Raw genomic sequence first — 22,118 nt, 5'->3', positions numbered from 1 at the left:
CCTTCTCATTGAAACTACCGAGGCCAATTTCTCATTTTTGCTTCCATCACGCAGACAATACGATTGCACCTTCCAGACAGTACACATCTTTAGCATACGGTGCATCGTGCTGCCGTTACTGGGAGCCCGCGCGCCGTCAGAGCGCATGCGCAACGGGTTGCCTTGAGGGCGCCAGGTACTCGGCAGCTGCGCGCGCGCCTGCCGCACCGGGACAAATCACGCGTGCGCACTGGCGGCGGCGGGACGGTAACACGGTACATGATTTGCTCATCATCATCATCATCAGCCTGACTACGCCCACTACAGTGTAAAGGCATCTCCCATGTCTCTCCAAATAGCCGTGTCCTTTGCCAGTTGCGCCCAACTTGCAAACTTCTTAATCTCATCCACCCACCTAACTTTCTGCCCTCCCCCCACCTTGCCTTCTCTTAGAATCCACTCCGTTACCCTTAAGGACCAGCAGTTATTTTGCCTTCACATTACATGCCCTGCCTAAGCACATTTCTTCCTCTTGATTTCGACTAGCACATCATTAACACGAGTTCCGGTAACATAGAGCTGTTCTATACTTCTCTCTTTAGGGATATTGGTAAACTGCCATTCATTATATGGGAAAGCCTGCATGTGCGCTCCACCCCATTCTTATCCTTCTAGTTATTTCCCTCTCATAATCCGAATCAGCGGTCACTACCTGCCCTATAAGTAGACGTACTCCCGTACCACTCCCAGCACCTCGCTAGCAATTGAACTGGTGTTCCCTGGCGAGACTGTTGAACATTACTTTGGTTTTCTGCGTGTTATATTTAAGACCAACCGTTCCGCTCTGCCTGCCTAACCCATTTTTCATGTTTTGCAGCTAATCTCCTCAGTAACTTAGCAAAGCAATGTCATCAGCGAATCGCAGATTACTTAGGTATTCTCCATTTAATCTTATCCCCTACTGTTCCCAATCCAGGCTTCCGAACACCTCCTGTAAACAGGCAGTGAACAGCACTGGCGAGATCGTGTCTCCTTGTCGGACACCCTTCCTTATTGGAATTTTACTCCTGACTTGGCGGAAGACTGTGGCAGCTGTGCAGTCGTTATAGATATCTTCCAGTATTTTCATATAAGACTCATCTACGCCCTGATTCCGCAGTTCCGCACGATATGCTAAAAGGTGTCCAACTAAACACGAACGGAAGGGGTAGACACGTGTCGCGGCTCTCGCGCCGCGACTTGTACACATTGTGAGACCACCAGAAGCACCCGCTTCTTTTTCTTTCTTTTTCTTTCCTGCTTGGTGTTTTTCCTCCAAGGCTCGCCGGCTGTGCTTCTCTCAGTCGACGGCGCGCTCCATTGAAGATAATAGACTTCGCGCGCATGCAGGCTCGAGGAGAGCGGAGACTCCGGCGCGATGAGAGTCCCCGAGGAGAAGGACGCCAGGGAAAGAACGAGATGCAAAGAGGAAAAAAAAAAAAAGAGGGGCAAAGGAAAAAAAGAGTCGCCCAACACGAGTCGTTGCTGAACTTGGCCCGCAGCCAGTGAAGTCGCGCAGCCCGCGAGACCAGAACCGCTTGAGTCAGCCGCCGCCGCCGCGTCCAGCTGCTGCGATTAGCCGCCCCTCCGGCGGTGGCGCGACAGGCGACTTCCAAATGCGGCATCTTCCCAGCCACAAACCACGTGACTTACAAAACGACACAAGCACAGTTACAGTTACCAGCCAAACGGTACTACTACTTCGCACAAATTCGCGCAATAAGATGTGCGGCGGCGGCAGCAAGCGGCCGCAAAGCAACGATAACGACGATACTTTACTCGGAGCAGCCTCTCGCGGAAGTACGATTACATTGACCTTGGAACAGTACTTACGAAAACACTCGAAAAGCTATGAGCGCATTACAAGTAGGGGTTGGGCTTTGCGGTTTGAAACGAAGAAAAAAATCGGTTTTGACCGGCACAGTTACAGTCAGTTACAACTCAAGAATTCAGCGGCAAATGCCCCTCAAAGAAAGAAAGAAAGAAAGAAAGGAAAAAAGAGAGAAAGAAAGGAAGGAAGGAAGGAAAAAAAACTTTATTTGAGGCCAGCACGGGCCAGTAAAGAGGAGCGGTTGCTCCTCCAGGGCGCGCTGGTAATTTGCCGAGTCCGCGAAAAACCAAGAACTGCAGGAAGAGGAGGAGGAGGAGGGGGCTGTGTCACGCCATCCGAAGTGGTGCAGCGTTAATTGGGTAAGAAGAGTGTTAGTTTGGAACATTGCGAGGGAAGTGCGCTTGTTCCATGTTGAGTTACGGGTAAGGTTGGGGTAAAATTGTGCGAATTTTCCTGGTGTTCCGGTAGTGTTCAGCTATTTGGTCTGTGTACGTTGCGGCATCTTCCACGGATGTTTGATTTGAAGGCGCCCGGATGTAGATTTCGCGGGCCCCTTGATGAACCAACTCCCAACTCATTTCTCTCGATTCCACCAAGACCAGGTATCCATTCTATGTACAAACGTTAGCGCAAAGTAAGACATTCACAAGAAAGGTGCCATTCTTGTGAATGTCTTACTTTGCGCTAGCGTTTGTACATAGAAGTAGGTTTATCAACTGCACGTAGGACACTCACACGAAACCGTGCATAGGCGTCGCGAAAAAGTGTCACGTCCTGGCTACCGCGACGACTGAGTGGCAGTTGCATCGCAGCTATCAACACGCAGACCACGTGATGCCCCGCGCTCTCGCTCAATCCAGAGCGCCAACCGGACGATAACACGCCAACCTAGTTCTTAGCAGTAAACTTCCACTTGCGTTCTTGCCTGTCGACTATCTTATTCAACTTGCGTTGCTTTTTTTTTTCTTTTAATGCTGATAGCAATTCCTTCTGCACGCACAGCTACAAGCACTGCGCTTTGCACGTTTATTCCTGAAAAATAAACTGTTCAGGCTGGCAAAAACGCTGCTATGGATTCTAAGTGATTTTTAACACAGAGGATGGCCACGTTAAATCAGCGCAAGAACTTGGTAATTAATTCGTCGACAATAATACTCGCCGAAAAAAAAAAATCACGTTCTGGAATAAGCACAAAAAAAAACGCCTAACTTTAAAAAAATAAAAACAAAAAGTAAAAACCCCAAACACGTCCACATCGTTTCCTCGTGTGGAACAAGCATGCATCTGCCATATTTTACACAAACAGCGCAATAAGAAGAGCTCGCATCACCTAATCGATACAAGTCGAGCTCATAACGCCGTTCGCACGGTACAGTGATGACCAACCCTTCGTTAGCTTGCCGTTGGTCAAAGGCATGGACGACCAGAACATATCGTATACCTATGTTTGAGGTGCATTGTGGTTTCAGGCTTCCAGGTAAGTTAAACGAAATTTCGTTCAGGGTCGACCGGATTCTTCTCTCGTTTGAATAAACGGGGCTCGACTGTTCTCCGCAAGATGTTGTTTCACTGACTGGTTTTAAATGATGCCGTTCTTTTTTCGTAATTTCTATTGGTATTAGTGAAGTTGCTTCGCGTGTCTGCTAATCATGCAGCTGGGATCATGCAGCTGGGACATCAAATAAAGAAGAAAAAAAATGACACTCTAGTTTCTGCAACACTGCATACTTCTTCGGAAGGAAGCCCACGGACAGTTCTCATTTTTCCCAAGCTATTCAGCGGAAAAACGAGTGCAAGAACTGTCCGCCTTATCATCACACGCTGTCGTAACTGGCCGGCCGCTATCATCAGCGCCGGCCAATCGGATAAAACGAGCTGCAGTCCCAATAAAAGGAACCGTTGGCTACCGATATTCCCGCTCTCTTCACACAGCTAGGATGCTTCCACACTGGTCACGGGCCAACACACCCGCCTTTCCGCGGATGACAACAACACTATACAATTCCTCACTTTCTGGTGGTACAAATGTAGGAGGTCCGAATCTTCGAAGCTGTACGCCTGTAAAAACAGTCTGTGACAGCTTCGCACCCGTGACCTTTACAGCGGCCAATCACAGGCCGCTCTAACGTGCAGCGGTTTCCAGGATCCCACCCAGCTACATACAGGGCGTTGCCGCATTTTAGTAATGCTCCGGTTCGCATGTTTTTCATCAACGGCAGTACGACTACGATCAGCAAAGAACATAGCATGCAGATGGGCCGCCATATCTTTTCTCATTAGTTTAATTTTTTTTTTAACTATGAGGTTGGGCGAAAAGAGAGGGGGGGGGGGGATGAAGGGATACCAGTGGGGTCAGATAACGACAAAGGGAGGGTTCGCGTTGCGGTCGCCTGAAATCTGTCTCTTTAATGTCCTACGCATTTACTAATTATTTTTTGTTCAAACACGTTTCAGCACATTGCACGCGCACCTATTACGCGTGCACCTGAATGCCCCCCGTAGCAGGAACCAGGACAAGGTGTCTCTAAAGCTGCGACAAATTATAGATTCTCGTTTCATTCGCAGCTGTGTACCGCACAGTGCAGTAATCGAAACTAGTGATCGAACGGGAACTTGTCCCGTTAAGCTCCTTTCAAGCGCCTGAACTTCCCTCTCCTTTGCAATTACCATAACACTCGTTAGAGCATTGTAGCTAGCTTGTTCGGTTTCGGCACTGCCCCCGGTTTCGCAAGACGCAGAAGAATACCACACGAAGTATGTCTTCGGGATACTACTCTCACGACCGTGTATTTCCGGGATGAGCTGCGCGTTCAGTGCTCCAACGCCGTCTGCCAATCTCTACTATAAAGAAAGCAGCACCAAAGGTTGCCGTTTCTTCTTTCTTTTATTATCACCGATTCCACCAAACTTTACCAGCATTTCAAGTACTCTAACAGACAGAATCTCTGCATAATTTCTGCGTGCTTTAATAATACGTCTATTTTGTTTGTTTTTCAATGATAAGACACAAAAAAATCCTATCAGAGCAGCTTGACACTCTGCCGGCATTCGTAAGCAGCAAAACTTCCATTTCAGCGTCGAAGTATAAAAAAAAAACGCAATCATTCAATCGGCCCAGAGATTGCGCCACGAGAGCGCATTTTCGCTGGCATATAATTATGTATTAGCTCCAGACTCAAAGCTGCTTCTTGTCGAACGTATGCCGTCTAGTAGACGCTACAACAGAGGCAGCATGCGACAAAGCTCGGCAGCAGCTCAAGTTCATAATAAACATCGAATCAAAATTATTCGTACGCTGCATGCGCAACACGTCCGTCGTGTCGGGGATCCATTAGGAAAGTACTTACATAAGTCTACCCGCACCAAACAGCTACCAAAACAGTCAGTCTCTGGCAAGGAGAAGAAAGCCACCTAGATAACTGACTTGGGAGAATGTTAGGCTACAACCGAAAGACCCTTTATTTGATAACGCCACGAATATAATTTCCCGCACGGAAGAAGAAAAAAGAATACGCGAAAATTGCGGATATTCCCTTAAACCGATACGAGCTTTTCAGCTTCCAAGAAAAGCAGTCAAGATGGCTTCAAGGCCAGTTTCAAGTTTAAGACGTCCTAGTATAATAATCCCGATAAAGCGGCTGACGATAACGGTGCTTTGTGCACGCGTTGAAGAAATAGAAATACTAACATTCGGTCTGACGTGCGCGTAAGAGTGAAATAATTAATGCCCCTGCCCTCTGTGATGGAACGGTATTAATGGAAGAGCTCATCAAGATATAAAAAGGAAATGAAAAACTTCTCTTATAATTACGCCAAGGAAGAATGGCAAAGGACAGAATGAGGAGGCGGGAGACTGATAACGCAGCCTTTGTTGAGCTGTAAGAGATACAGCCAAGGTAGAAAGAAGTGCTGGTGGGGCACAGTCGAGGTCAGGCCCGCAGTGAAAGATTGCACCGGCAGAAGTTGTGACGGCAGGCATGCGCATCACATATGCGCCAGCGCAATTGAGTCTGCAGTAGTCGACATAGCTGCGCCAAAGTACGTCTGAGGACTGTTCATATGACGAGCGGGAAACGTTCGCTTGCATTGACGCTTTCTTCAAAAAGTTTTCAACCTCAACTGTGCAACGTCTCTTCACGTTACGGAACCCAAGGTGGTGTAAATTAATTCAGCACCTTACTCTGCGGCGTTAAACCCCAAATACTACATACCTCATGAGGCCATTATTGTAAGGCGCCAAGCTTGAAGAAAGTATTTGGCGTCATCATGTAGACTAGATACTGTGCTGCACGTGTAACAGAGGCAGGCTGCCCAAAGGAAAAAATGCGTTACGCTAATGAGTAACGGTGGCTAGTTCATTCCCGGCGTTCTTTCACGCTTTTCAGCTAGCCTGCTAAGACAGCCGCAGTTAGCGCCAGAAATCTCGTGATTTTTACGACTGGCGGGTCAGCCTCTCGGCCGCGCGCCGCCACCACACCAGCTTAGCGAGATCTTATACCTGCGGAGAGTGATTCGGTAGATAAGCAATGCCGGCGTCCAGTGACAACAGATGTGCTCATCGTCTCGCATATGATTTATGCCCACAACTGTTCCTCCTTTTCTTTTTAGTTGATCGCTTTGAAAGCCATTGGGCCGCGCTCCTTGGCGCCGTCCTCCAAATCTCCAACTAGAGTGGACCGCTGGCTAACAACACTGCGTAATGACAGATGCGGTGCAAAACGCGGGGACAAGTTCGTAACAATACGCGCATATTAGCGCCCTTGGTTGGACTTCCATCCCGATGAGACACGGCAAGCGCAAAAAGGAAATAAACGCTTAGGCGAAAACGAGCTAAGAAAAACAGGTGAGGCGTAAAAGAAAAAAAAAACAAGAAGAGAACATGCGGGTCGGAACGCCAAGTTATTACCGTACGGCACAAAGGAAGTGCTTAGCAGTGTAAAACATTCTTATTTTTTGCTTTTCCAAACTTTCGTTTCGAAAAACGTTCACTTACCCTCAAGTTGTTTGACAGTCACTTTCGCTGCTCCCACCACAATAGCAGAGCATTGCTTAGGAAGTCAAAATAAAGTTGGCTTGGTCCATTCTGACTGTCACGAACGTAGATAAATCCACGGTAAGCGTTCCACTGCACTATCCAACGAACTTCGCCGCTGCGAGGTACAGCGACCACGAAACCACCACCTCGGGACGATGACAAACTCTTCACCGCACAAAGAAAGATGCGCCTTCCGCTGATGCTGACGTTTGACAGAACGCGAGGACGAGCAGTGCTCCACCGACTGCAGCTACGCGCTGCTCACATGTGGGACTCAAAATGCCCCAACAGATTCCGCCAGAGGCTGGCAAGGCGCTTTGGAGACTTTGTTGTAGACTTTGTGAGCCCGCCATCAAGAGAGCCGGTAATGTAGCGCCATCTTTCGCTTTTGTAGCAAAGCTTACAATTTTCTTTAGCCTTTTTTATTGTGATTCTTTAAAGAAACGTAAAGCTATATTAATTTTTCTGTTTTATTTGGCAAAAATCAATTTTATTAAATAATATTTAAAAATTATGTATGTCCGTAAGAAATTTTTTGTAGTTGTAATTATCCTTAATAGATGGCACGCATAAACCTATTGCATCAGGACTTTATATGTGTTATGCTATCTACAACTAATTTCCCATTGGTACCTTCTTGATTGGTACGTCTAGCTGAATAGGACATAGGGCCGTGCTCATCAATTGTGAGGTGTCCTGCAGAGGTCAACTGCTGGACGTATTTCATACGTGCTGCTTTTCTTGATTTCCGTGAGCTTGCCTTTCGAAGGCAATGGCTTTCTCTCTTCTGCGGATTAGTAGATGCATAACTGTAATACCAGGCTTACCGAGTGCCTCGTGCGGAAATGCGGTCGCAAGGTGCACGGTACAGATGCAACATTCGGCCGGTATGAAGACGAAAACATTCAGGGAACGTGTTCAGAAACCGAAGCCCTTCCCTTACGAAACCAAGACTATGCGCTGCTGGCAGTTTCTCTTCGATTCAACGCTGTCCCGTTTCGATGAGAATACGCGGATGATAGTGGTGGAAGGGAACATAGCAAGCGGCAAATCAGCGCTCGCCAAGACCATTGCAGAAGAGTTCGAGCTGAAGCACTTTGGGGAGCCTAGTTTCGACCAGATCTATGTGGACGACTACGGCTTTGATTACCGCACCCTCGATCATCTCTTGCCACCCTCTTGCCGTTCGTGTGACATCAAGAAATTTTATGAGGATCCGCACAACATCAATGTGGCCATTATGCAGTTGCAAATGTACATGTTGAGGTTTGAGCGGCACGTCGATGCCCTCGTCCACATGCTCAACACCGGTAAGTAGCACCAGTATGAAATCCCGACCAAAGCAGCAAAGTCAACTCCCGCCACTGACACTTCTGACGTTTAAGTGAAGAAAGGAACGTTAATAGGAGCTTTCGTTGTCTATATTTTCGATCCTTTATTGCATACACACTGCTGTGTCTTTCTGTGTGGCGATAAAAGTAGGAGTTTAAAAGTTTTCATCTATGACCATTGCTCACAACTACAGACACTGTGATCTGATGAGCAGTACAGGTAGCAACTTTAGCGTACAACTAAGGCAATTTCGATCCCCTTTGTCTGGTTATATCATTATGCTTCTGAATCAGTCGCACCATATGCACTCATCTAAGTGATGTGTAGAGCCGATCAATTAATTGCCAAGTCTGTTTTGTTCTTGTAGGCTGCCTCGAAAAGTAGTCACCTTTTTACTTGAATGCTGCCTCGAAAAGTAGTCACCTTTTTATAGTATGTGGATCATTGCAACCCAGTGAGGCTTAAACTTGTAGCGTACTCTGCTAGAATCTATCTATTATCTTATTATCTATTATTTACCTATTACACAGTCTAGCACAGTGTGGTGGACTGTGTAAGTATCGCGAAGGAGGGCATAAAGTTGCCAGTCTGCGTCTCAGTTTCTCTGAAAACCACGTCTGGAGATGGGCAGGGTGTCTTGTCAATAAATGTAGGATGCTCTGGCGGGCTAGTTGGTTCACTTGAAGTGAATGAGCAAAACTGTGCAAAGAGAAAGAGACGAAAGGCACACATAGGCATAGACAAGGTGCACACTCTGAACTGGCATGTTGACAGGGCAATCAGGCTCATATAGAAGAGTGCTGCTTGTTCGTTGTTCTTGAGAAGTAGAGAAGAGTCCGCGTGAGAAGAAATGCACTGAAGTAGGATGCTCTGGCAGGCTATTTGGTTCATTTGAAGCGAACCATTCTTTTTGCGCAGTTTTACTTGTATGCTTGTCGATAGATAATGTGAAACAGCTGGCTTTTGGATTAGTGGTCTTTCTGAGCATATATAAATGCAGGCATACCTGTGCAGCATATTGCCGATATGCACCGTCGTAGAAAGTGATGTCTACATTGTGTTCACAATGAAAGACGTAATGTGTCGTGTGTCTAAGTAAAAGGAAGCACATGACCAGTAGCATGCATACTTCCTCACAAAGCACTTCCAATCTACAGATGCTCAAGTCGAAACTTTTGAACACGTGTGAGTCCCACAAAAGAACATGGTCAACATGCTCAGCGATGCAGTCATTAACACTTTTTTACTTTGCTGTAGTAGTATAAATGTTACGTTGTAAAGAGATGCACACACAAAGCGGAGGTGATCACAGGGCAACTATTGGACAGCTTTTGAGCGCTCAACTAGGTATCAGTTACTCACTGCTGCAGGAAGGCCTAGTGGTTTGAGCGTCCGGCTTGTATGGGGGCGGTGCAACATTCAGTTCCCAGCGCCGTCTGGTTTCCAGAAGGCACATACTTTCACCTGGCCTGATGCCCAGCTTCTCCGGGGCGAAATGCTTGGAAAATGGGTCTTTGACCCCACCTTTTTGTAGATGAAAAATATCTTGTACCATGGCGTCCTTTGGCCAAAAGTTGCCTTTGCGCCGTTAGAACTGATCATTGTCATCAGTTGCCCACTCATCCACTAATTTGTGAACTGTTGAACTGGCTTAGAGGGAAGCAGTTGTAAAAGCTTTGTAACTTTGTCACTCCGAGTGGACGCCTCATGCTATAAAGGAAAGCACGGAGGAAGCAAAATGGCTGGTAGAATAAGCATATATTAACAGAAACTGCAAACAACCCAAGTGATGTTTGGTTGAGTTCAGCCAACACATGGTTGTGTCCACAGTGTGCAACATTCCAAGCACTTGTAGTGTATCAGTGCCTCTGGCTACATTTATTCTAGAGCTGGCTGCCAAGCCACTGTTTTTATTCAGTATCATATCATTTATTTTTGCTTCCTTATTTTTATTCCACCTTTTCTTTTAATACATAGGCCAAGGAGTTGTCCTGGAGCGCAGCTGCTACTCCGATTTTGTCTTTGCTGACGCCATGCACAAGTTTGGCTACATCTCAAATAATGGTAAGAAGTGCATTCATCAAAAGCTTCTATGTGGAGCCAGGTATGCATCCTTTTTATTACAGCTTGGAAGATGTACCACAAGTGCCGGCACTTCTCTCTCCCTGAACTTCTGAAGCCACACTTGGTCATTTACCTCGATGCCCCCACTGACATCTTGCTTCAGAGGATCCGTGAGCGGAACCGTGTAAGTGTCTCGACATCTCTAGTTTTACTACCTGGTGCACTTTAAATAATTTCAGATGGTTGAAATTAATCCGGAGTCCTTCATTGCAGCATGCCTCTTAGGCCACAGGTTTGCTTTGCTGCATAAAAACTCACTGCCCTAACTATTTTGCTGCCTACTGTAGCTGTTTGCTGTTTGCCTTTGTTGATGTTTAGAGCCATATTCTAGCAGTGGTCTTCGATAGATCAATTGCACTATCTTCATTGAAGCCAAACAGAAAACGGTAGAAGTGCAGTTGATTAGGCAAATTTTTGCGGCATTCATACCGCTACATTGTTAAACTGAGAACCTGGGCAATGTATGATATGAATGGCAGTTGTGCTTGCCAGTGGTTATGCTATCACAGCACGTCATTCCAACTTTAAAGGCTTGGCTTAAAAAAGTTTGGCTTCACTAGGAGAGAAGTGCTATATTATGAGGAGTGGGACTAGCAGCATTGCATCTAACCAGCACCTTTAGCAGAGCAGTGCACATTGTCCACAGAATTTTTTTCACAGAAATACCGGCTTTGCTCTTGAGGTAGTCTGGTGCAGTGAGAAATGGTTTTGGGAAGAGGAGTCAGCCTTTGTACGGCTCGTGGGGGTAAGTTTGTGTAAAGAGGAGACTGCTTGTTTTAGATGGGACAAGTTAGTTCTGTGAACAGGTTTTCAGTCTGGTGCCCAGGCACACAGCAAAAAATTTTTTAGGAGGGACCCAGGGTTATTTCTTGTATCGAGCAAGCGGGGAGGGGAGTTTGATCCCGGGGGCCCTTGGATGCGTGCTTGTCAGCCTGTGGGGGTGGAGGGCATACAGACTAAAACGAAATGGTGCACCATGAGTAAAATTTTTCTCTTTAAAACATTATGGGCTACGTTTTATTCGAGACCTCTTTTAGTGTATCTTCTTAATACACCTTCTGTGTGCAGTCTTGTAAAATTCTGCGCATAGCATAATGTGCATTCTTGGCTTAAATACCCGCTTAGTGTTGTCATTTAGCGTTATTTGCTGAGTGTTGTGATGTTACCTATATAAATGTTTGCATCTTGTTTGCACTACCAACTTCATCTTTGAAATACTGTCACCAATGCCTGCAGTGGAGAAACTTTGCACTCCAGGTGCACATATGTTTCACGGCATTTCTTTGTTAAACAAAATGGCATTTTGTTACACTGTTTTTCACCATTCTCTTGAGATTTTTCCTAAAGAAGCGCCGCCCTTGTGAACTAACTGTTTCTAAGTATGAGTCGTGAGCACCTCTCATGAGTATAATAGGGCTGTCCCAGTTGTAAACGAGGTGACATTGGAAGACATTTACCGGTGGGCAGAAATATATCCTCACATATCTTTCACATATTTGTCCTCACACGTTCCCTCCTGCTGCATTTTCTTGCACAATCAGAGATGCCTCTGCGCATGCCACACGTCCAACAACACATTGTCAAAAGTCAACCATGTGCGCACAGCTGGAGTGGGTTGAGAGAGGTTTGTTAACAGCAAGCAATGCTGCCAACAAAACTTAGTGCATTTTTTGTTCTCTTTTCCTAACATTAATAATAATTCCAGCTACTTGCTGTAAAAAAAGCATGCGACTCCCACTGTCTCTTCTGTTTCGACGTTTTAATGTTGCTTTTGACGGTGCGAAATAAAACTCATGCAGTATGTGAAAAAACAGAGTTATGCTGTTTTGAGATATGTATTTGTTGCTTACTAGGTGATTGAGTGGGAAGGGGAGATTGATTCCAGCCAAGGTAATTTCTTGTATTGAGCGAGCGGGGGCTTTTGTTTAACAAGGATACCATTATTCTTTATTACGATGTCAGTACCACTGCTGACAGCCTCTACATTGCTCTTTGTGAGTTGACATAGCCTGCTTGACTATCTTTTGCAGCCAGAAGAAGTGAAATCAAAAGTTTTAACTAAAGCCTACCTGGACGAAATTGAGTCTTTGTATAAGAAGAACTACCTGCGCTCTGTGAGGTGAGTTTAGCTGCTTCTGTGTGTCAAAGCATTACTCGTTGACTGTTTTGTAGCGATAGCTACCTTACGGTAGCATTTCGAGCCTTCAGCGTGGTGGCGCCGTCGCCGTGGCAGCGCAGCGTGGCCACGCTGTCATGTGGTTGGTCACGTGGTGCAGAGCAGCTGCCGGCAGCGCGGTGCCATGGCTGATCACGTGACCAAGTTCCACTCAGCCAGCTGTGGCTATCTCGTCACTCCAGGTTTAACCGAAGCTAAATTACCACCAATTTTTTAGCGTGTGATTGCGTGGTTCACACTCGTAAATGTTTTAAGTGTCATTCTTTGAAGGGGCACTGTGATGCAAGTCTGGCATGTAGTTTTTGTTTTTTGCTTGCTTTGTGGGACATGGTGATGACTTAGTAGCTAGCAATACTCCTGGAATCGTAATATTTAATACTTGAGATTAACTCCAGGCGTACCCGCTTTAGTGTTATGGTGTCAAAACATGGCAACAATTTTGGCAATAGGAAAGAAGTGAAGCAGTTGGACATCATGTTTGTATAGAGTTTGTCTGCACTTTTATCTATTTTACAGAGCATACAGTTGAGCTAGTTGGTTGCAAGCTTTTGAAGATACAATTTTTTAGCGCTACTATTGACAACGGGATAAACGTATAGAAACAAGATAACCACTAGGCTTAGTACTAGCAAATGCCTAATGGTCATTCCATTTCTCTGTGTTTGTTCTGTTGTTAATAGCGCTAAAAAGTCATGTCTTCAAACGGTCGGTCAGCAGCTATGTATCATTCAGAATTGTTGCTCCTTGCAAAAAAAAAAAATCTGCTCAGAATGCTTCGTTTACAAAAGCAGTGTGATGGCACCTCTTTTTTTTTCTCTCTTTCTTGATGTTTATTTGAAGTCATGGTGCCTATGAGGTTGTTACATCTTAAATTTGCAATACTCAGCTAGGAGAACTTATTGTGAACGTGCAAGTGCTCATTTGTATCAGTCAAGTAAACCCACCTTAGCCAGTATGCCAGTCCTTTAAGCTGTTATAAATGTCAGGGATGTCTTGCTTGTGTATTGCTCAAGCTTGATCTAAAAGGAAATATTTATTTTTGTGGTAACGCAATCGTTTTCATTGTAACTGTCATTTGATCACAGGAAAGAAACGGAGCTGCTGATGTATGACTGGTCACACTTTGGAGACACTGAAATGGTAAGAGGATACCTGGCCTGAGAGGATACCATATGGCTAGGAATATATCTGGTCATATTTCAAGTTTCGTACATGCTGTGCTTTCTGTTGTTTCTTTGCATTTTTTCTTTGCTAGTTTTTAAAGAGTATGCATATAAATCTTAAGCAAACCCACTTTGGTCACCTCATAAATACTGAGGTGAGCCTCTGTTATCAGTAATTGTTAGCAATGAAAACTAGTAGTCTGAGAAAGGAAGCTCATGAGACAAGGGCAGAGGGGAGAGAGGCCCCGAGAGCACCAACATTGAAGGCCTGTCATCCTCTAAAGTCTGAATTGCTTCATTTTTTTTTTTTCAAAGAATGCTAGCTCTTGTAGCGGTTAGTATGTTCACTTTGCATTCAGGAAAGAGCTGGCTAGTGAAGTTCTTCACACCTTGTGGAGCCTTGGATTACGAATTTAGCTTTGTCAAATTAAGCAGTCAGAGTTCTTTAATACTTCTGTGTGTATGTATGCAGAAAAAATTTTGGTGAAATCTTGGTCAGAAATTGAGTGTTGTACTTTCTATTGTGCAATACTCTTTCTCTTGTAATTTCTCAATATAGCTATGTCAATAAACAAAGAGGTTACTGATTATTTTTGATAAAGTGCAATGGTTTTAATGAAGGGAATAATTGCTTCTTAGCATCTACTTGAGTACAATCATACAGCTGTAAAGAATATCTATGCGGCTTCTGAGAAGCGTCACAGTTGAAAAATTCGCCTTGGTACAGCGCTCTGACCGGAAAACAGCATGGCACTCCACTGGTTTGGATTGCAAGCCGGTGGGGTGCCATCGTGTTTTTAAAGAATGCCGAATCATAAGTAAAAATAAACAGCAACTAACACGTGACATTGTAGAAGCCAGACAGATACGAAAACTGAAAGATAAATGTGTTAGTGCAGCATCTATCTCGCTCTCAAAGAAAGAAATTGATTTCCTTGATGGTGTAAATAAAAAATAAGTGTGTGTTATATGGTAACTCACAGCAAGGTAGTATTTTTTCTGTGATATTCAGCCTGTATAAGAGCTTCACATGCAATGAATAAAATTCAGTTGAAAGTTGGCGCTCGTGGTGTCTCTTTCTTTGTTCGTCCTGGTTTCTTAGCGCTATGTGTTCCGTCATAAAAAAATAGTTTACGCTATAACGAAGCCACTTTAGACAAAAATTCACTTTAGTTTCGGGAGGATGTTTGACTGAAATTGTTGAAAATGGGAGCTAAAAGCATTTCATGCTTGAAACAAATCCCTGTAGATGCCAGATTTTATGAAGAAAAGTAGATTCTGTTAACTGCCTGCTCAATTTAGTGAGGAATAAACATTCCACAATTCAAAGACTGTTGTGATGTGTACTAAATATACTTTGTATACCTGTATTCTTTACCAAGTGTACTGAGTAGCGTTATTAAAAATTAAGTATACATTTCAGTGATGTGTGCCCGTACTTTCAGGTGCTTGATGACATAGAGCACATCGACTTTGAAGGTTACCTGGATGATCCATACGGACCGATGATGGCAGACTGGAGGAAGATTGGTGATGTTTGGGATGACTACCGTTACAGGTAAGCCCACGCAGCACTCATTAGTTGCTAATAAGTGCTTGTGGCATGCAGTCAGCCAGAAGAGCGAGTAACGACGCTGCCCTTGCCACTTATGCTACAGGAAGCTTATCATCCTGAGGAAGATAGTGATGGCACAGATTCACCTCATGTAGATTTCTTCGAAGCTGGTGAGGCCTGGCGGCCGTGGCATCGCTGCTGTGCCACCAGCCCACATTTTCCACAGTCAAGGCAGCATGTTACACTTGAGGCAAAGGCAGAATCTGACAAAAAATGATTATACAAAAGGCTGCAAATTTTTGCTTGCCTACAGTACCATGCATCTTGGAAAATTCAGCACAACAAAGGGACGAGTTCAAAGGAAGAAGACACAGACAAGTGCTGTATCATGACATAGCCCAGGACACAGTATTGAAGATATTTTATCTTCTTGCTCATTCGTTCTCATTCTGGCTCTTGGGGATCGCTAGCATGAGAGTTTCAAGGGACTAAAGCAATAAAGCAGTAATTATATCATGCTTTTTATACCTCACGTTGCCTGAAATTCGAACACGTTTTAGGCACTGTTCTACTTTTGAAGCCGAAACTAAAACAGCATAAGAGATGTTCAGTGATGAATTATTTAATAGATGTAGGCAAATTACTTGGCTAGTTGTTCATGTATACTAATGTCCTACACACCATTTCTAAGAAAACACTCAGTCAAAAATTTGCTGTCCATACTTCAATTGAAGGCCCACACAGGGTTCCTCTCCCAAGGTTTTCCAAATTATCTATGAGCTCACACAGGTGTGCTTGGTGGGTACTAAAAGGTATTGATGGGGCCCTTCGTTTTAGGGTTTTATTTTTTTTTTCAGAATTCAGGGAGTAAAAATCGGGCAATATTTTCTTAGTTCAAATTTGGGTACAAGTCGGGTTAGTCGGCAAAAGTTCTCCATAATTCTGGTTTTTCAGGTCCTATAAGCACTTGTTTTCATGCAGGACACAAAATTCCCTATTTTTTGCTGAATATTTTGCAAATAGCAAGAAAATGACAGGTTGTGCAGAAAAAAAATTGGCAACGGTTTAGCTCAGTTTGGCCCAAGTACTTCGATGCTTTGGCTAAATTCGAATGAGGTGTGCTAGCAATCAGTATTTTTTGCCATTGCCAATGTTTGAGTGAAACATTCTTCTAATGCTAGTGCGTTAAACTAAAATGCATTGATGGGGGGGCTTAGTACATGCAAAGTTAGATGCAGAGAAGCACAGCAATGAGGTGCACAAGTTCACGCTCCCCCCTCCAGTCCCGTCATACCAGGAGCTTTTGACAGCCCCTAAGGTGCCAGGCTGACCGCCATCCCCTTCTTCAGCACCCGCACGAATCGCTTTGACACACATGCATGCACGCACACTCTCTCTCTCTCTCACTGGGAGCCTTCTGGCTGCGGGTCCTTTATTGTCTTCCATTTCATAGGCCTGCATGGCTGGTCTGGCCAAAAGTGAGAGCTGCCGCCTTCTCCTCCCCTTCCATCAGCACAATCTTCTGGTTCTTCCGCATGCATTTCTTTGGGGAGAGGCGTCGGGGCGGGGGAAGGAGTTTACATCGTAACCCGCGTTCACGTGGAGCCTTTGGACAGGCAACGGCAAAAGCCAGGAGTGGGAACCCTAGTGCTACTGTGCTGAAAAGTCTTCACCAAATTAGATTTTTAGTGCGCTTGCACTTACAGTGGCCATTCCCTGCATTTAGCCATTGTGTGTTTGCGTGTCTGAAGCCTGACATCTAGGTTGCATGACCTTGTACCTTGTTACATCATCACAGCCTGCCCACTGGATTATGAGCAAGCTGCCCATCGTGGCAGGTGTGAGCTCAATTAATGATTGGTTGCGAGGGATTGCTCGGGAAAAGCAAGCTGGTTCTCGCAAGCCCCACCTGTGGCAGTACCTTCCATCACGGGGCAATGGCACATCACTTCACTGACGTGCTAGTGCATCTTATTTGCATTTGGCTTAACCACTGTAAATCGTTCGTCTTAGGTCTAGGAAGATAGTGACCGTAGACCCAGATCATGGGAGTAAAGTAAAGGACGAATCGCAGTTTACCACTGTCTCTCAAGAGAAAGGTATATAAAAGTTGTATCTTACTGGTACTCACCATTGCGACAGGAAATTGGAGGCTAACGAAAAGGGTTCAGCTTAAGTTGAGGACATTGAGCGATCTACGGAAAAGAAAATGACAGGTGTAACGTCAAGGGACAGGAAGAGGGGTCAGAGAACAAACACATGTTAGTGACATCCTAGTAAAAGTAAAAAGTAAGTGGGCTTGGACAGGGCATGTAATGTGAAGGCAAGGTAACCAATGGCAGTTAACGGTAACATACTGGATTCCAAGAGAAGGCAAGCGTAGCAGGGGGTGGCAAAAAGTTAGGTGGGCAGATGAAATTGAAAAGTTTGCGGAGAGAGGGAGCTGTAACTGCCACTGGACAGGGTTCATTGAGAGAAATGGCAGAGGTCTTTGTCCTGCAGTGGGCATAGCCTGCTGATGATGACACAATTATCTTGACAGTTCAACTGTCAATCTCCTTCATGTTCATGCAGGACCTGCGTGCCTTGCGCACTTGAAAACAGTCATTAAAAATCCCAGAGGATAATTTTTTGCAGGGCAAGAGCCCTGGAGCAGGATGTCGTTAGTGTGGTAGTGCTTGATATGTGATGCCAAATAAATGCCTGATAGGTATACGGGTTCTGGCATCTCGCTTCTAAAAGTTACTTTTCATACATATTTTCAAATTAAGTTGCATCATGAATAACAAACATTAAGAGAGGTTTAGGATAACCAGTTGAACGAACATTCTTCTCGAATAAGCACAGAATGTCCCCCTGTTTCACGAGGTGTCTTCAGCTTTGTTTAGGAAAATGCGTGTTTCCTGTGCCCTTTCATATATATGTACATTAACGAGCCCCTCATTCCCTTGCCCTTGTGCGTTTTGTAGATGCAACATTTCTTGGAGAGAAATCGGGTTTAACCCGATTTTTGAGAAATGTGTTCAGCATGCAAAATCAGGTTTTACTCAGAAATAAAGGGCTCTAGGTATAGAGTGCATTGTGCAGTGCTCGTTGATACTATGAAGTGTGCATGCCCCTTCTCTACCTCTTGTGTCAGGCTAACAGCCGAAAAAGACGAAGTCATGAACTGTCTCCAAATGGACCTCTTTGACGCACCAGAATTGTTCAAGAGTGGAGAAGATGAGGAGGAGATGTTCGAAGTCATAGAAGAGGTGGGGGTGCCATGTTTGAATTACAGCATGGAAAGCTGTGCTTTTTTTTCTTTTGGTTATCTGACCATGAAAAGGTCTCTTCACCTATGCTTAGTGACTTGAAAATGCATAGTGTAAATGCAACGCTAGTTGATTAAGAAAGGCTCAGAAGTAAAAATATTTGTTGCAGGGCCACAATTGCTGCCATTTTGCTGTGTGTTGGCAAATATTTGCTTTGGTTTTCTTAGCATATTCAAAGGAACTTGACAAATAATAGTCTGCACAGCAAACTTCCTCAGCATTATTTGTGCGTGTATGTTTCCGTCCGTCCCATCCGTCTGTCTGCTATGGAATTGCATTATTGAGTACTGGTTTTTGATTCCAATTGTGACAGCTCACTGCAGTTCCTCTTAGAATTTTGATGGAAATGTTGTGACTGTCTCAGACCAGGCTGGTATGGGTATATATGTGACCTCTTGCTTCTTGAACATTTAGAATTAGGTGTAGCTTAGCAGCAGGGTCCTCTTAGAATTTCAATCAGGAAATCATTAAGGCAGTTCGTGTGGCTTGCATCAAGGCCCGCCGTGCAGTGAGGACGGCTGTGTCCAGGAGGGCATTTGAGATTCGTGAAAAAAGGGGGTGGGGGGTGTTTTGCAGGCGGTTTGAAGGCTCTTTTTCGTAAAAGAATGGAAATTTAATGCAGGTATAGCCAAACTAAGTTTTTTATGATCGTTGGCAAAGCAGTTGAAAAAGCGTCTTCGAACCTGCTGCCAACCGACCCTCACCGCCACCCTCCCCTCACTTCTTTGCTAAATCTCCATGGCCGACAAATGAGATGGTGCCACCAGTGCAGTCGCTGAGATAACGACTTGTTTTGTTTCATCGTCACCATAGACGATGTGAATATCCGACTTTTTTCGATTGATTCAGGCAAGTACCCCGACCAAATGCTGTTTCTGTGCAAAGAATGAGCACAAACAATTCACCTCTTTAGCAGAGAAGCATTCTATGGCACGCATTTAATTGCTGAACAGTCTGTATATACGAGTATACGAGGAGCAGTGTAAGCAAGGGGCTTCTAGTTCGACTTAACTGTTGCAGATGCCAGCATATTGGAATTATCAGGAATTTCTCACCAGTGAAATACCCAGGGCTGTGCCGGGACAGGGGCATCAGTTTTGAATTAACCATCAATTCGAAAATTCGAATTAACAGAGTTCTAATTAACAAGCCTTTACTGTAATGGGAAGTGTTTCCAGAAGGAAAGGTGCACCTGGTGCAGGTGGAGTCGGACAGCCCTGTGTGCAGTTTCCTGCTTGGAGCATTAGCACACTTGTGACAGGCTAGAGTAGCACAATTTGAATGTTTGTTGTCACAGCGCATACAGGAAGAAGCCTTTCTGTTCTGTATTGTTGTAACTTTGGTTTTTTAAGGAGCAGATATGGGCCAAATGATTGTTCCAATACAAAAATTTTTGTTGTTTCTTGTGCTTTAGATAAAGCATCTTAATATTTCCTGAAAAAAAAAAACGACTATTTTAGTACATTTTTCGAAAAAAGGAACAGTTGTCCATTGCGGGTTAAAGGGTCGCTGTGACATTTTTTTTGGTTAGAGGAATTCCTCCTTCCTTCTCAGGAGGAATTCCTTCTGGTTAGAGGAATTCCTCCCGAGTTCCAGACAACTGTGTAAAAATAATTATTGGAATCGGAGCACGTAAACAAAAGTTGTTCTATTTAGAAAATTCAAAATAAAAAGAGCAGACGAAATCACTTTTTACTCGCCCAGGGCTGACATCGAGTGCTACCAATCAGAACCGCGCTTTGCAAGCCCGCAGCGGAAGCTAGCATGTAATTGTTGTGTTGCCAGGGGCATCCGAAGAGCCCTCACCTTCCGCCTCCTCCCTCCAGAAGCATCAGCCACCTCTCTATCAACCCCCGGCCACTCTGGATCCATCCACCTCCCCTCCCCTTATCTAGAAACCAGCTCGGCATCCACAGTTTCAGCAGTAGCACTCGCCTACGCGACGCTTCGAAGCAAATGAAAAGTGTGGACCCTAGCATTATTATTATTAGTTTTCCTTCACTTTCATTGCTGCTTTTCAGTTTTTTTCTCCACGCGAAAAAGCTTACTACACTCAGACACATTATGTTTTGGATCCATTACGCGAGTACAAAGGAGTTAGGTTCAAACTGGACACCTAACCACTCAAATCAACAGTGCCCTATCTGGCTGCCACTTCATTTTCGTTGCCGAAAATCAACGGTACATTTTGACATCATCGGCCTGAAATAAGACTTTCTAGAGCACATTAAGACATTAAATATTATTTTTTCAGCGATATCCTGCTTTATTCAGGTATCACAGTGTCCCTGTACTATGCTTGAATAGAATAAAAACCACATTCTTAATTTTCTTTGATTCTGCACCTAATTTGTGTTCTTAGTACTAATTGACTCTATGGCTCTTTTAGGGTATGTTGATGTTTTTCTGGTAGCAAAGGACTCATTTATTGCCGAGATAATAACATTCTAAATGTTTTCCCAACATCCGATTCAAACTCGCGACATCTGCACTGAAAAGGATTTCATGGTCACCATTATGAAATGAACGGCAACATGGCCTAGCCTCTGATATCCACAAGAAAAAAAAAAGTCGGCACTCGCAGTTTATTTGAGAAATTGGCCACTGATAATGACGCCTTTATTTCATTTTTCAGGCTTTTCCTAGCTCATAAAAACCATGTTTTGAGTAAGAGCATCTTTGTCGTTAGAACAGTAAATTATCGATTCAGGTCAACTTGAGTTTGTCCTCGGTATCCCTTAAACATTATTGTTGTCGTTGTGCATGTGTGTGTGTGCGTGCACACGTGCGCGTGCATGATTTCTTACCTTTTTTCTTTTCCTGTTTTTTTTTTCCAGTTCAACAGCAAGAGACAGTTATATGAAAAGGGCTTCAACAAGCACCTCGGTGACAAGGCGGTTTTCTTCAGGACCAAGGTCAGCCGTTGGGAAAGTATGCGGATGAGGCCATCCACTGGAATGTACTAGAATGTTGTGCTTCACTCACTTGCACAGCTGGTAGTGCAAGAGAAATAAATATACTTCCCTTGCCCTTATAACTGCTGTTTTATAGGTGGATTGGACTTGTAAAAAAATGTGTAAGCATATGTTGCTTCTCATTCCAGGTTGTTCTTATAGCATTTGTAGGAAAAGTCTGGCTTTGCAAGTGTGTCCTATCTTCAATTTCAATGTAAAAGTAATGCCGAAGTATACAGTGTGTACAGTAAAATTGTTTTGGTCCATTATTTAGGCAACATGCTGACCAGAAAGACCGAAAGAATCCGGCTGTGCGATCACATTTTAATGGAGGCGAAATGCTAGAGGCCCATGTGCTGTGTGATGTCAGTGCACATTGAAGCACCCCAAGTGGTCGAAATTATCTAGAGCTCTTTACTAAGGCATCCCTCATAGTCCGAGTTGCTTTGGGACGTCAGACCCCATAAACCAAACCAAATTATTTAGGCAGCAGGAGTTATTAAAAGGAACAGCTTTTTGCATGCTTAACACAAACGGTGGTTATATTTAGGACTCTTGCAGTGCACACAGATGCCAAAAACTCGCACACGAGGATGTGCTGTGGGGCACAGTCTTG

At 44.5% G+C, this 22,118-nt stretch overlaps 2 protein-coding genes across 3 annotated transcripts in view; one reads left to right on the top strand and one right to left on the bottom strand.

Moving 5' to 3' along the window:
• The window catches only part of LOC144125594 (adenylate cyclase type 1-like), a 189,386-nt gene extending 182,233 nt beyond the window's left edge, over nt 1-7,153 (bottom strand). For both annotated transcript variants that reach the window (XM_077659104.1, XM_077659103.1), the window contains exon 1: nt 6,843-7,153. The gene's annotated coding sequence lies outside the window, so the exon portion shown is untranslated. The remainder of the gene's footprint in view (nt 1-6,842) is intronic.
• A 372-nt stretch (nt 7,154-7,525) lies between these two features.
• Nucleotides 7,526-21,585, top strand: ND-42 (NADH dehydrogenase (ubiquinone) subunit ND-42). Its single transcript, XM_077659102.1, has 8 exons — nt 7,526-8,194; nt 10,194-10,280; nt 10,343-10,464; nt 12,371-12,459; nt 13,602-13,656; nt 15,125-15,237; nt 18,374-18,488; nt 21,386-21,585. The coding sequence occupies exons 1-8, from the start codon at nt 7,657-7,659 to the stop codon at nt 21,512-21,514; spliced, it is 1,248 nt and encodes a 415-aa protein (XP_077515228.1). The 5' UTR covers nt 7,526-7,656; the 3' UTR covers nt 21,515-21,585.
• The last annotated feature ends 533 nt before the right edge of the window (nt 21,586-22,118 follow it).

Source organism: Amblyomma americanum, chromosome 3 (genome assembly GCF_052857255.1).
Source record: "Amblyomma americanum isolate KBUSLIRL-KWMA chromosome 3, ASM5285725v1, whole genome shotgun sequence".
Taxonomy (NCBI): Eukaryota; Metazoa; Arthropoda; class Arachnida; order Ixodida; family Ixodidae; genus Amblyomma; species Amblyomma americanum.
This window is presented reverse-complemented; position numbering and strand designations above follow the sequence as displayed.